Here is a 14,421-nt window from a genome sequence, read left to right on the forward strand (position 1 = left end):
TTGTGAATTTTATCTCAAAACCCAAAGCCTCAACGTCCCCCTCTGTAACCAAGATGTGTGGGACTGAAACATTTGATCAGAAAGTAAGAGTGGAGCAAGAAGGGATGTAGTAGTACGTGACAGTACATCAAGGGGAATTGACACTGCTCTCTGCAGTAAAGAATGTACTCTGAACAGCTGAATTATCTGCCCAGCACCAGACTTGAGGGCATCTGTCCAGGGCTGATGAGAAACCTGAATTGAAAAGGGGAAAATACAGTAGTCATGGTATTAAATTATTAATAGAACCAAACAGGTACAAATTCTGGATGATTATTCAAACCATGTGCAAATTGTCATAGAACAAATAAGGTTAGAGAAATTAATGCATGGCTCAAAGATTGGGAGAATTGGGTGCAAGTTCATGGGGAACTGGCACCAACATGGGAGAAAGTACAATTTGTCGTGTTGGGATGGTGTTCTAGTGAACTGTGTAACTAGGGACATGAAAAGGGCTTTAAAATAAACAAGCATGAAGGAATCAAGCTTAGTATGTGTAGCAAAACACAGGTAGATTCAAGACAGGTGATCAAATTGGTAATATGAGAAATGAAGGTCAAAGAATCACAAGAAGGCATGGTGGGAAAAGTTTAACAATGCACCAACAGTCAAGATTACACATCATAAACAACAAGTAGACAAAACCAAAGGCAAACATCAAAAACAAATTGCTGGAGAAACGTAGTCATGACCGTATCTATAGAGAGAAAACAAAACTGACGTTTTTAGTTCAGTAACACTTCAGAACTGAAAGCAGCTAGGAAAAGGTGGTATTTATGCTGATGTGTGTGGGAAATGGAGGGTAAAGAAGAAAGTTAATGGGTGGAGATGGAGTCCAGAGAGAGAAATCAAGGGAGACAGACAAAGAGATTGTTAATTGTATATCAGAGAAGAAAAGAAGTTCAGTAAGATATAATGGCCTATATCTACTTTCCAATGTCTCATGATTGCATGTTGAAGTAACATTACCTCCACTAAGTCTGCTGTTGTCATAGCTTTTCACAGAAGAGTCAGAGATGAACAGCATGGAAACAGACCCTTCGGTCCAACCCGTCCAGGCCGACCAGATATCCCAACCCAATCTAGTCCCACCTGCCAGCACCCGGCCCATATCCCTCCAAACCCTTCCTATTCATATACCTATCCAAATGCCTCTTAAATGTTGCAATTATATCAGCCTCCACCACTTCCTTGGGAGCTCATTCGATACACGTACCACCCTCTGCGAGAAAAAGTTGCCCCTTAGGTCTCTTTTGGTATCTTTCCCCTCACCCTAAACCTATGCCCTCTAATTCTGGACTCCCCGACCCCAGGGAAAAGACTTTGCCTATTTACCCTATCCATGCCCCTCATAATTTTGTCAACTACTATAAGGTCACCCCTCAGCCTCCGACACTCCAGGGAAAACAGCCCCAGCTTGTTCAGCCTCTCCCTATAGCTCAAATCCTCCAACCCTGGCAATATCCTTGTAAATCTTTTCTGAACCCAAGTTTCGCAACATCTTTCCGATAGGAAGGAGACCAGAACTGCATACAATATTCCAACAGTGGCCTAACCAATGTCCTGTACAGCCGCAACATGACCTCCCAACTCCTGTACTCAATACTCTGACCAATAAAGGAAAGCATACCAAACGCCTTCTTCACTATCCTATCTACCTGCGATTCCACTTTCAAGAAACTATGCACTCCAAGGTCTCTTTGTTCCCAAAATGCAGCACCTCACATTTATCTGAATTAAACTCCATCTGCCACTTCTCAGTCCATTGGCCCATCTGGTCCAGATCCTGTTGTAATCTGAGGTAACCTTCTTCGCTGTCCACTACACCTCCAATTTTGGTGTCATTTGCAAACTTACTAACTACCTGTTATGCTCGCATCCATTAGATGTATTCTGCACAGTTCATGCAAGTTCTGACAAGGAATGCAAACTATTAAGTAGAGACTTCACCTGACGACGGGGCAGCACACAGAAAGCTTTTGCTTTTAAACAAACCTGTTGGACTACAACTGTGACTTCTGACTTTGTCGACCCCAATCCAACACCAGCATCTCCACATGATGTACTAATTGCTAACACACAGTAACACCATCTTGTTAACTAAGATAAGTGTTTCTTTTTTTCAGACTCATCAATGATCTTTTCCTTATCCCTGATAATTAGATAGAATCTAGACATGGTATAAATGAAGGACAATTGATAGGAAACTACCTCAACCACATTTAACCCAGTACCAATTACCCACAAGTAGCATGAAAAAAAATTTCTACATTCACACATTGCCAAACTTAGAACAAACAGTCAATTCTGAAATCATATCCAACTGGAGGTATTATTTTTCTCCACAGATGCTGCCAGACCTACTGCGTATCTTCAGTACACGTTTTGTAGTTCAGATTTCCAGCCTCTGCAGTATTTATATATTTTTTAATATATTTTATCCTTTTTGATTGAAAAACCCTTGGTGCCCCTTCGGGACGGCACAGTGGTTAGTACTACTGTCTCGCTGCGCAGCGACCCGAATTCGATTCCAGCCTTAGGTAACTGTCTGTGTGGGTTTCCTCCCACAATCCAAAGATGTGCAGGTTAGGTGAATTGGCCATGCTAAATTGCCCATAATGATAGGTGCATTAGTAGGGGAATGTGTCATGGGAGGGTCGGTGTGGACTTGTTGGGCCGAAGGGGCCTGTTCCCATATTGTAGGGAATCTAATCCCTTTCATCTAATAAACCAAGCCGTTCTAATGCAGTACCTCAATCTCACCGCTAGGGAAGACGACGCTGTTGAGACTGTAGACAGGTAAGTGGTCTGCCGGTACTTCAGGGGGCGCTGTGGGGCAGGTTTACCGCACTTAGGGCACCTCTTGGTCTGGCTTGTTGATCCTGAGCCCTTGGCGCGGCTGGAACGGTTACTGGCAGCCGAGCGATGTCGGCACAACGCTGCTCAGGAAGGGGCTCGAGTTGATGAGGCAGGATTTGAGCGGTTTATCTTCCGACGGAAAGTCGCCGGGTTAATTTTAAGCCGCTGTCCGTTCGCGCTCGGTCTCACTGGCTCCATGGATCTAAAGGCGGCGATTCCAACCTCCCGACACCGGAGAGGGGAGGGATGGGCGATTTTGACCTCCCACCGCCGGGGGTCGCTGTATGTGGTGTCTGCAGCGCCTTTTCCCTTCGGTCACACATTAATGACCCTTGGCATTGGAAATTGGGCTTCCCAAAATGGGAAATTCTGAAGAAGGATCTCTGGAATCCCAAAGGTTAACTCTATCTTATCTGTCCACAGATGCTGCTAGACTTGTTGAGTCTCTCCAGCAATTTTCACCAGGAATAGGAGCAGGAGCTTCTTGAATCTGCTCTGCCATTCAATAGGATCATGACTGATCTGACATTCCTCAAATCCACTTTGCTGACTTTTCCCCAGAACTCTTGATTCCCTGACTGATTAAGAATCTGTCTACCTCAATCCTAAATATACACAAGGATTCAAGCCCCACAGCACTTTCCTTACATAAGTGGACCAAAACGTCTCACAGTACTGTTGAAGTAACTATTTGAGACAGCTCAGGGAATCCCTGATGGACTCGACCTTTGGCCTCTCTTGGTTCGCCCCAGAAATCGTACTCTGTGGTAGTCTGGAATATAAAACTCTTACATACAGTTTAGTTTATAGTTAAAGAGTAAATTAATATTATTTTCTTTAAATAGTGGAATTTGGGAGTTCTCTGTCACTCATATTTTAACAGATTACGAGGCGACGTGAAATTTGTTGGGGTGTTTAGTTTAATTAATGGAGGTTCATAGCCGTGTCTTAACACCAATCTAGTCCCATTTGCCAGCACTTTGCCCAGATCCCTCTAAACCCTTCCTATTCATATACCCATCTGGATGCCTTATAAATGTTGTAATTGTACCAGCCTCCACCACTTCCTCTAGCAAACAAAGAGTTTCACCAGAATTTTGCTTTTCCAATTATTTTGGATTTAATGCAGTATTCCCCAAACCATGCCCCATTTAGAGACTTGGAAATTGTTGTGACCCTCTCAGTGAGACCATGGAAGCTGTCACCATGAGAGAGGGAGCTTTATTTTCCAATGGCATCAATGTTACACTATAACATAGATACCTACAAGCCAGGCTTGAGCTAAGGTTCTAGGAGAAAGTGAGGACTGCAGATGCTGGAGAAATGTGTTGCTGCTGCGCTTTTCCAGCAACACATTTTCAGCTTTGAACTAAGGTTCTAAAAGCATTAGCAGATTAGCGGCACCAGCTTTTACCCCTAAGAGTTCTCTCAAGCTACTCCCCTTATTGCTGCAAACAAGCTGTCTTTATACTGGTATTAACATTACATTTGATATTGTTATAAATTGGCATTGGAAATTGGTATTAAAATTACAAAAATGCCACATGTTCTTAATCAGATAAACAGCAACCAAATGGCAAAATATTGCAGAGGAAGAGAAACTCCTTGACAGTTCTGAGTATGCTTGACTAGTTAAGCGACATGCACATCAAAATGGGAACCCTGGATTAAGCCAGGCCAGATGGTCAATTGCTTTGGCTAGTACATCATAACGAGAGACTAGTCTAAATGATGTGAAAAAGGTCATGGGGGGTCACCTTGCTTAGCTAACATGCCCAGTATCATTGTCCTACAAAATGGCTTTTTCTTTTAAAATCATCTTTGATTCACAGAATACAAATTAAATTCGTAACATTCCTGGATCTAAAGCTCCAGGGAACAACACACAAACATTTAATCCATGACAATCCAGTGTTCACTCAAATCAGACCATAAAGGGTTAATCTTTGCGCCAGCTTCAGTTCTGTCTGTCTGACTCTCTCTGTGTCTCTTGAACCCTTCAGTCAGTGAATATAATTTAGAGAAGAATGTTTTCTCTCTCTCACTCACACGTAAACATCTTCCAATTTCCTTATTATGTCAGTTTTTTCCTCACCTGTAAGGGTAATGAAACATTCACATTCCAGCACAGTCAAGAAGAGGGAACTGAGCTTCATAAATTCAAATCTGTTCAGTATAGTATACATGAAAATGTATCAGGGTTGTTCTATTATGTCCATATTCCACTCAGCTTATTAAATTACAAGTTCTTTTCCTATTCAGTATGAGTTTTGTTAAGAGTCTTCAATATAAACAGAAATGTAGTTATCCGACACCCGATTGTGAAATATATGTGCCTCCAGCCCCTGGCGTGAGAAGGAAGTACTGCCACACATTCCACAAGTGAACAAGTGTTATCACCTTATTTACAGCGATTCATTGATACTAAGAACAGATGTCCCCAATTCTTTTGAACAAGCACTTTCCCGCATTCTCCACAGCAAATGTATCACATCTATTCCACCAGCACCTTGTAAATTGCAATAAGACATCCCTCCTTTTATACTCTGATCCTCTTAAGGGACAACATTCCACTCATCTCCCTGATTGTGTTTTTTCCCCAAGTAGGGTCTAAGACTCTAAATGGGCTCTCAAGCTGACATCTTGGGGCTGTGAGCTCTGAGGTGACAATGGCCACCATGGAGCACTGACCCTGTTGTAGCAACCATGCTCCCTCCCTCATGGTGACAGCTTCCAAGTCTCATTGATGGGTCACGACAATTTCCAGGTCTCTAAATGGGGCATAGTTTGGGGAATACTGCATTAAATCCAAAATCATTGGAAAAGCAAAATTCTAGTGAAACTCTTTGTTTGCCAGAGGAAGTGGTGGAGATTGGTACAATTACAACATTTATAAGGCATCTGGATGGGTATATGAATAGGAAGGGTCCAGAGGGATCTGGGCAAAGTGCTGGCAAATGGGACTAGAATGGTGTTATTTCAAGGCAGCGAGCCCCTGTTAATTAAGCTAAACACCCAGAAAAGCTCACATCGCCTCATAATCTGTTAAAATATGAGTGACAGAGAACTCCCAAATTCCACTATTTAAAGAAAATATCAATTTATTCTTTAACTATAAAAATGACCATGAAATAACAACTATTCAAAACTCTATGCCCCCCTTCTCTTACCTACCTCCAACTCTATAACAATATACTGTTCCAATAAAACACTTACTAAAATTATGTCAACTTAATTTCAAAACCATACAGCAGCTGTCATCTTCAGCATCTTCTTCTGGCTGAAGAGCTCCCTGGTTCAAATATGTTTCACATAAAAAGGTACCTTTGATAGAGAGTGTTTCAATGACTTGTGTGTGTGTCTCTCTCTCAATGGCAGTTACTCTGACTGATTTCCAAAATGCCTGCATATTTTATATCCCCAACGTTGGATTGTCTCTTTGGTTTGATGTTGGCAAAACAATAAATTCAAAATCAATTTGGTTTTAGTATCCTGGGGTATAAGTAAAACTGATAGGCTAAATTATAATTGTTGTCAACCAACTCAGGTATCTATTTCACAGCCAAATGTTACATATTATCAATTTTCCAGTACACTCTGAGACTGCTCTTGTAAGCTCTCAGTGCAGAACAGCATTCACTCTCTCTTAAAGGTGCAGTACACGCCTTCAACTTCATAATACCTCCCCCCTTAAGAAAAAGTGAACCTTCATAATGAAAAGATGGCTTTTTTTTTCTAATTCTTAATCCCATTACAATGAAATACGTAGGTCATTAATCTAAATTCATATTAATTTCTGCACACACCTATAAAACATTGGAATCTGTTCAGTCCTATCTATACTTTTTCCTTTAAGTTCGTGATAACGCATCTGCTATCACATTTTTACGATCCACAACATGTACATTTTGTAAATTAAATGTCTGTAACATAAGATTCCAACCAAATAGTCTGATATTTTTGTCTTTAAATCATTCCAAGAATGTAAGAGGATTGTAGTCCATGTGCACAACTGTCTCTGACATATTGTTCGTCACGTAAACATTAAAATGTTGTAGGACCAGTACCAAACTCAACATGCCTTTTTAAATGGTAGAGTATTTTCTCTGTTTCTTTGAAAGTATCCAACTGGCCATTCAATTCCATCATCATCTTCCTGTAGCAGTACAGTTCCAACTCCTGTATTGCTAGCATCAATTGCAACTTCAGAGGGTTTCAAAAATTTGATGTAACTAAAACTGATAGGGTTGTTATACTGATTTTAAATTCTCAAATGCCTCTTGGCATTGATCTGTGCACCAAAATTTTGTATTCTTCTTCAGTATATCTGTTAGCGGTGCCACCACGCTGCTGAAGTTTAAAACAAACTTCCAGTAAAACCTTCCAACTCAGCACTGCTCTCTTGACTTGTCCTACCCGTCCATCTTCCTTCCCACCTATCTGCTCCACCCTCCTCTCCGATCTATCACCTTCAACCCCAACTTCATCTACCTATCTCATTCTCAGCTACCTTTCCACAAGCCCCACCCCCTCCCATTTATCTCTCAGCCCCCTTGGGCCACACCCTCCTTCCTGATGAAGAGCTTATGCCTGAAACACCGATTCTCCTGCTTCTCGGATGCTGCCTGACCTGCTTTTCCAGCACCACACTATTCGACTTCCAATAGAATCTGCATAGTCCCAAAAATCAAAGCACCTCTCCCTTTGAGGATTGTTGTGAAAATTTCTCAATGGCCGTCATCTTCACATTCCTTGACGTCAACCTTTACTACCAATGTTATGTCCCAAGAACATCACCTTTCCTTTGCGAATTCTGTTTTCTTTAAGTTTATTAGATTAGCTTACTTACAGAGTGGAAACAGACCCTTCGGCCCAACAAGTCCACACCGACCCTCCGAAGAGCAACCCACCCAGACCCATTCCCCTACATTTACACCTTCACCTAACACTATGGACAATTTAGTATAGCTAGTTCACCTGACCTGAACATTTTTGGACTGTGAGAGGAATCCAGAGCAACCAGAGGAAACCCACGCAGACACAGGGAGAATGTGCAAACTCCACACACACAGTTTCCTGAGGCAGGACTTGAACCCTGGTCTCTGGCGCTGTGAGGCAGCAGTGCTAACCACTGTGCCACCGTGCTGCCCACTATGTTCATGAATATCTTTATTACCAGTTTTGCTTCTCATGATCATTCAAGAGCTCTGCCAACTGTATCATGTGATCTTTCCATGACTCGCTAAATATCACTACATCATCCAGATAAACTGCACAGTTTGTTAATCCAGCCACAACTCTGTTATGAGTCTTTGGAGTGTGACTGGTGGATTCTTCATTCCAAAAGGTATCATTTTGAATTGATATAGTCCATCTGGGGTTACAAATGCAGAAACTTCTTTTGCTTTGTCTGATAAAGGTGATTGCCATTAACCACGCAGTAAGTCCAACTTTGATGATGTAAGTGGCTTGTCCAACTTTCTCTGTACAGTCCTTCAATCTTGGGATTGGCTATGAGTCCAATTTTGTTATGGCATTGACCTTCCAATAGTCCACACAAAATTGTGGAGTCCCAACAGGTTTGGGAACTAACATGATCGGTAAAATCCACTCACTCGGACTCAGTTCAATGATATCTTCATTGAGTATCGCATCCACTTCCTTCTGGACCTGTGTGGCTTTGAAAGGATTAAGTCTGTAGGGGTGTTGTTTTATCAGTACATCATTTCCTATTTCCACGTCATGCACAATAGTATTAGTCCTCCCCTTCTTATTCCTGGATATGACCTCATACTGCTGCAACAGACCTTTCAACTGGGTTCTTTGTTAATGAGACAGATAGTTCACTAACCTATCCCACTCCTCAAGGACCTCCTCGTTTATCGTATTTTGAGGCACATCAAACTCCACAGCGTCTGGATTTGATTCCTCACTCTGTGGGCCAGTAACTAACACCTGTTTCTCCAGTTCCCTGTCTGTTATAATAAGGTTTCAACATAGAGTCATAGAGCGGTACAGCACGGAAACAGACTCTTTGGTCCAACTGGTCCATGCCAACCAGATATTCCAACCTAATCTAGTCCCATTTGCCAGCACTTGGCCCATATCCCTCTAAACCCTCCCTATTCATATACCCATCCAGATGCCTCTTAAATGTTGCAATTGTACCAGTCTCCTCCACTTCTTCTGGCAGCTCATTCCATATACGCACCATTCTCTGCGTATCTTTCCCCTCTCACCCTAAACCTATGCCCTCTAGTTCTGGACTCCCCACCACAGGGAAAAGACTTTGTCTATTTATCCTATCCATGCCCTTATAATTTTATAAACTCTATGAGGTCACCCCTCAGCCATTGACACTCCAGGGAAACAGTCCTAGCCTATTCAACCTCTCCCTATAGCTCAACTCCTTCAACCTTGGCAACATTCTTATAACTCATTTCAGAGCCCTTTCAGGTTTCACAACATCAGAATTGCACATGGTATTCCAACAGTGGCCTAACCAATGTCCTGTACAGTCGCGACATGACCTCCCAACTCCTATGCTCAATGCTCTGACCAAAAAATGAAAGCATACCAAACACCTTCTTCACTATCCTGTCTACCTGCGACTCCACTTTCAAGGAGCTATCAACCTGCAGTCCAAGGTCTCTTTGTTCAGCAACACTCCCGAGAACTTTACTTTTAAGTATATAAGTCCTGCTAAGATTTGCTTCCACAAAATGCAGCACCTCGTATTTATCTAAATTAAACGCCATCTGCCACTCCTCAGCCCATTGACTCGTGATCAAGATCCCATTGTAATCTGAGGTAACCTTCTTCACTGACCACTACACTTCCAATTTTGGTGTCATCTGCAAACTTACTAACTATACCTCTTATGTTCATATGTAAATCATTTATATAAATGACAAAAAGTAGTGGACCCAGCACCGATCCTTGCAGCACTCCACTGGTCACAAGACTCCAGTCTGAAAAGCACCCCTCCACCACCACCCTCTGCCTTTTACCTTCAAGTCAGTTCTGTATCCAAATGGCTAGTTCTCCCTGTATTTCAAGAGATCTAACCTTGCTAACCAGTCTCCCATGGGGAACCTTGTTGAACACCTCACTGAAGTCCACATAGATCATGTCCACCACAATGCCCTCATCAATCCTCTTTGTTACTTCTTCAAAAATCACAATCAATTCTGTGAGACACGATTTCCCACGCACAAGCCATGTTGATTATCCCTAATCAATCCTTGCCTTTCGAAATACATGTAAATCTTGTCCCTCAGGATTCCCTCCAACAACTTGCCCACCACCAATGTCAGGCTCTCACTGGTGTATAGTTGCCTGAAGAGTCTTTACCACCTTTCTTAAATAGTGGCACCACATTAGCCAACCTCCAGTCTTTTGGCACCTAAATTGTGACTATCGATGAAACAAATATCTCAGCAATCACTTCCCTAGCTTGCCACAGAGTTCTAGGGTACACCTGATCATATTCACATGACATGCAGTGTTTTGTTCTATCCGGCATCTTTACCAGATAGTTTATCTGACTATAATTTTGCTCAATTTAATAGGGACCACTAAACCTGGCTTTGTAGGGATCTCCTACCACTGGTAACAACACTAATACGTCATCCCCACAGGAAAACTTCTGAATTTTAGAGTTTTTATCTGCCATTTATTTCATTCTATGCTGTGTCCTCTTCAGGTGCTGTTTAGCTAATTCACCTACCCAATTTAATCTCTCCCTCACCTCAGATACATAATCTATGTATGAGATCTCCGACTTTGGTCCTGTCAATTTCTCTTTAATTAATTTCAAAGACCCTCTCATTACATGTCCAAATATTAACTCAAAGGGAGTAAACTGAGTAGATTCGTTGCGGCATCTCCAGTTACAAGCAATATGAATGGGATACCTTTAACCCAATCATTCGGGTAATCCTGACAATACGCTCTTAACATGGTCTTCAGCGTCTGATGCCACCTTTCAAAAGCTCCCTGGGATTCGGGATAGTATGCACTTGATTTAAAGTGTATGCCTAAGCTATCCATGACTTGCTTAAACAGCCTAGCAGTAAAATTAGACCCTTGGTCTGACTGAATCTCTCTGGCAAAATGTGGCAATGTTTTAACATATTTGTATACATCACGACCTTCTCTCTTCATCTCCATCCTGTTACCTTGACTTTCCTGACTAATTCACAACTTCTAAAGTTCAAATTCTCTCTCCCTTTCTCTTTCTTCTTTCTCTCTTTGCTCAGCTAAGAACCTTCTCTGTCTTTTTCCCTCTCTCTCTTTACTTTTTCTCTCCCTCTCTCTTTCTTTAACTCCATTTGCCTCAATTACAATTTTAAGATTTTCTAACTCTACTGCACTTGTCTGTTTTTCTGATACACCTAAGTGCTTGACCAACTCTATTACAATTTCAGCTTTCTTTTTGTCCCTGGTTAAACCCAATTCTAACCTATTTGCTAATTCTAAAAGTATGTATTTCCTCTGTCTTTCTAAACTTTCTTGGCAAATTTGGGAAGCATCTTCAAACCCCAAAATTTCTTTAATAATCTTAAGAGCCATTTCTCTCACTTTTAATTTAACCAATTACAAAAAAACCGGAAATTAAACAAATTGTCTCACCTATGTTTTGTTTAAAGATCTAGGACACTAATCAGCAAGTGTTTAAATCTGCTGGGATCTTTCGTACCCCAAATCTGTTCAAATCTCAGACTGGTTCTGTCCAATCTTGAGTCAAAAAGTGTGGTGCTGGAAAAGCACAGCCAGTCAGGCAGCATCCGAGGAGCAGGAGGTTCGACGTTTCGAACATAAGCGCTTCATCAGGAATGCTTATGATCATCAGGAATGCTCAGAGCTTATACTCAAAATGTCAACTCTCCTGCTGCTTGGATGCTGCCTGATCAGCTGTGCTTTTCCAGCACCATACTTTTTGACTCTGTTCTCTAGCATCTGCAGTTCTCACTTTTTCCCTCTGACTAAACCTGTCTAAATCTCAGACTGGATCTGTCTAATCCTATCCAAATCTCAGACTGGATCAGTCTAAACCTGTCCAAATATCGGATCCAAGCCACAAACTGTTACGACTCAGTGGTGAACCTCTCTGTTAATTAAACTAAACACACAGAAAAGCTCATGTTGCCTCGTAATCTTTATAATATGAGTGACAGAGAACTCCCAAATTCCACTATTTAAAGAAAATAAAATCAATTTATTCTTTAACTTTAAAAGTGCTCATGAACAACTATTCACAACTTTCAGCCCCTCTTTCTCTTAACTGCTTATTACCTGCCCCATCTCTATAACAATATACTGTTCCAATAAAACACTTATTAAAATTACGTCAAATTAATTTCAAAACCATACAGCAGCTGTCATCTTCGGTGCCTGTCTTCTTCTTGCTGAAGGTCTCCCTGGTTCAACTTCTTCCTTTTACTGCAAATATGTTTCATATGAAAAGGTGCCTATGATAGAAAATGTTTCGATGTCTTGTGTCTCTCTCGATGGCAGTTACTCTGACTGATTTTCAAACCGCCTGCCTTTTTTATATCCCCAACATTGGATTGTCTCATTGGTTCAATGTTGGCAAAACAATAAATTCAAACTCAATTTGGTTTTAGTATCCTGGGGTACAATTTAAACTGATTGGTTAAATTATCATTGTTGTCAAAACAGGAACCACCTCAGGTATTTATTTCACACCCAAATGTTACATATTTTCAATTTTCCAGTACACTCTGGGACTGCTCTTGTAAGCTCTCAGTGCAGAACAGCATTCAGTCTCTCTTAAAGATGCAGTACACGCCTTCAACTTCATAAGATTAGGTTAGGATATCTGGTCAGGATGGACAAGTTGGACCAAAGGATGTACTTCCATGCTGTACATCTCTATGACTCTATATGTGCTTCCTGACTGTTGCAGTATTTTCTGACTTAATTGCATTAAATAGAATTATAGAAATGTATCTCGCAGAAAGAGAACCTTCAACCAAAATGATCTATGCCTTTCATCTGCTTATATGGTACTCATTGACTGCCTTTCGTTTGATCTTCCATGGGGTGAATGTGACATTGGCTAAAATTTGTTGCACCTCCCCAGTTGCCCTCAAATTGATTGGCTGTCTCGACCATTTCGGACACAGTTAAAAATTAACTACATTGCTCTGGGTCTGAAGGATGTCAGATTTCTTTCCGTGACTTCACATTCTCCCAAAGTGTCTTACAGAAATAGATACAAGTGCTATCTATTGTCCAGTTTTACAGGATTTTGGTGAGATCAAGCTGGAGTTGTTTATGTAGCTTTGGTCTTGTTACCTAAGGAAAGAACTTCCATGCCTTGGATGGACTCAGACAGAGCTTTATTGGATTGAATCCTGGAACGGTTGGTTTGTCCTAGCAGAAGAGATTCAGTGAAATGGGTCTATATTTTTTGGCATTTTGAACAAAAAATGGTGATTTTATATCAATAAATTTTAAAATTTAGAGACTTAACAAGGTGGAGGCTCTGAGGCTCTTTCCCCTGACTGGAGTTTATACTCTCCAGAGTTGAACAGGGGTGGTCACCCATTTCGAACTGAGGATCAAACCCACCACAGCAAGTGAATTTGAATTCAGTTAACAAAATTAGGAAAGGAAGCTTCTCTCAGTAATGGTGATCATTAAATTATTGATTGGTATCAGAAACAATATCTGGTTCACTAATGACCTTGAAGGAAGTGAATCGTCTGTCCTTACCTGGTCTGGCATGTATGGGACTGCAATGTGGTAGATACTTGACAGGTTGTGATTGCATTTGACTCTGCAAAACCCAAGAATAAATGGTTTCTGTGAGGCTGATTCTCAAATGTTTTATGGGAGAAAGAATTCCTTTCAATTGGTCTGGTAATCACAGAACTCCCTTTCTAAATTATCCTTGTTCAGCTCTAACTGCTCCTCCATCTGAACTGCCCTCCTTAGCCAAACAAATGCTGTGGTTACGAGAACAGGCCAGAGATTGGGAATCCCACACAAATAAGTCTCCTCCTATTGACCGTTAGGTCAGGAGTGTGATGGAGTGCTCTCCATTTACCTGAATGGGTGCAGCTCCAACAACACTCATGAACCTTGATACTATCCAGAACAAAGCAGCCTGCTTGATTGACACCCCATTTCCAATTCTCAATCTTCACTCCCTACGGTCCCAACTGCAGCAGTAATTTACACACTGTACTCAATGCACTTCAGCAATTCAGAATCCACAGAATTGGTATGGCACATAAGCAGACCATTTGACCCATTATACCCGCACTGTGCATTCGCCAACTCATACCTTCCACACCTTTGACCCCTACAACCTAGAAGGACAAGGGCAGCATATACGCAAGAACAACACCATCTGCAAGTTCTAACAGTGTGGAGTAATGGAAAGGTAGATTGCTTAGACAGTGAACGCAGAGGAAAATTGAGAAGGATCACTTTCTACCCCAAAAGTTCTTTTGTTCTGATATAATTTCTAGACCTCATGTAACAGTCAGT

General features: G+C 41.4%; 1 protein-coding gene across 1 annotated transcript in view; it reads left to right on the top strand.

Moving 5' to 3' along the window:
• The first annotated feature begins 2,882 nt into the window (after positions 1-2,882).
• Positions 2,883-14,421, top strand: part of LOC122542260 (uncharacterized) — a 73,775-nt gene continuing 62,236 nt past the window's right edge. Inside the window, exon 1 of the mRNA XM_087978313.1 lies at positions 2,883-3,295. Coding sequence (XP_087834439.1) covers positions 3,145-3,295 — 151 coding nt within the window. The 5' untranslated portion in view covers positions 2,883-3,144. The remainder of the gene's footprint in view (positions 3,296-14,421) is intronic.

Source organism: Chiloscyllium plagiosum, unplaced genomic scaffold (genome assembly GCF_037043375.1).
Source record: "Chiloscyllium plagiosum isolate Xiang-an unplaced genomic scaffold, Cpla_swu_hap1 HiC_scaffold_33, whole genome shotgun sequence".
Classification (NCBI taxonomy): Eukaryota; Metazoa; Chordata; class Chondrichthyes; order Orectolobiformes; family Hemiscylliidae; genus Chiloscyllium; species Chiloscyllium plagiosum.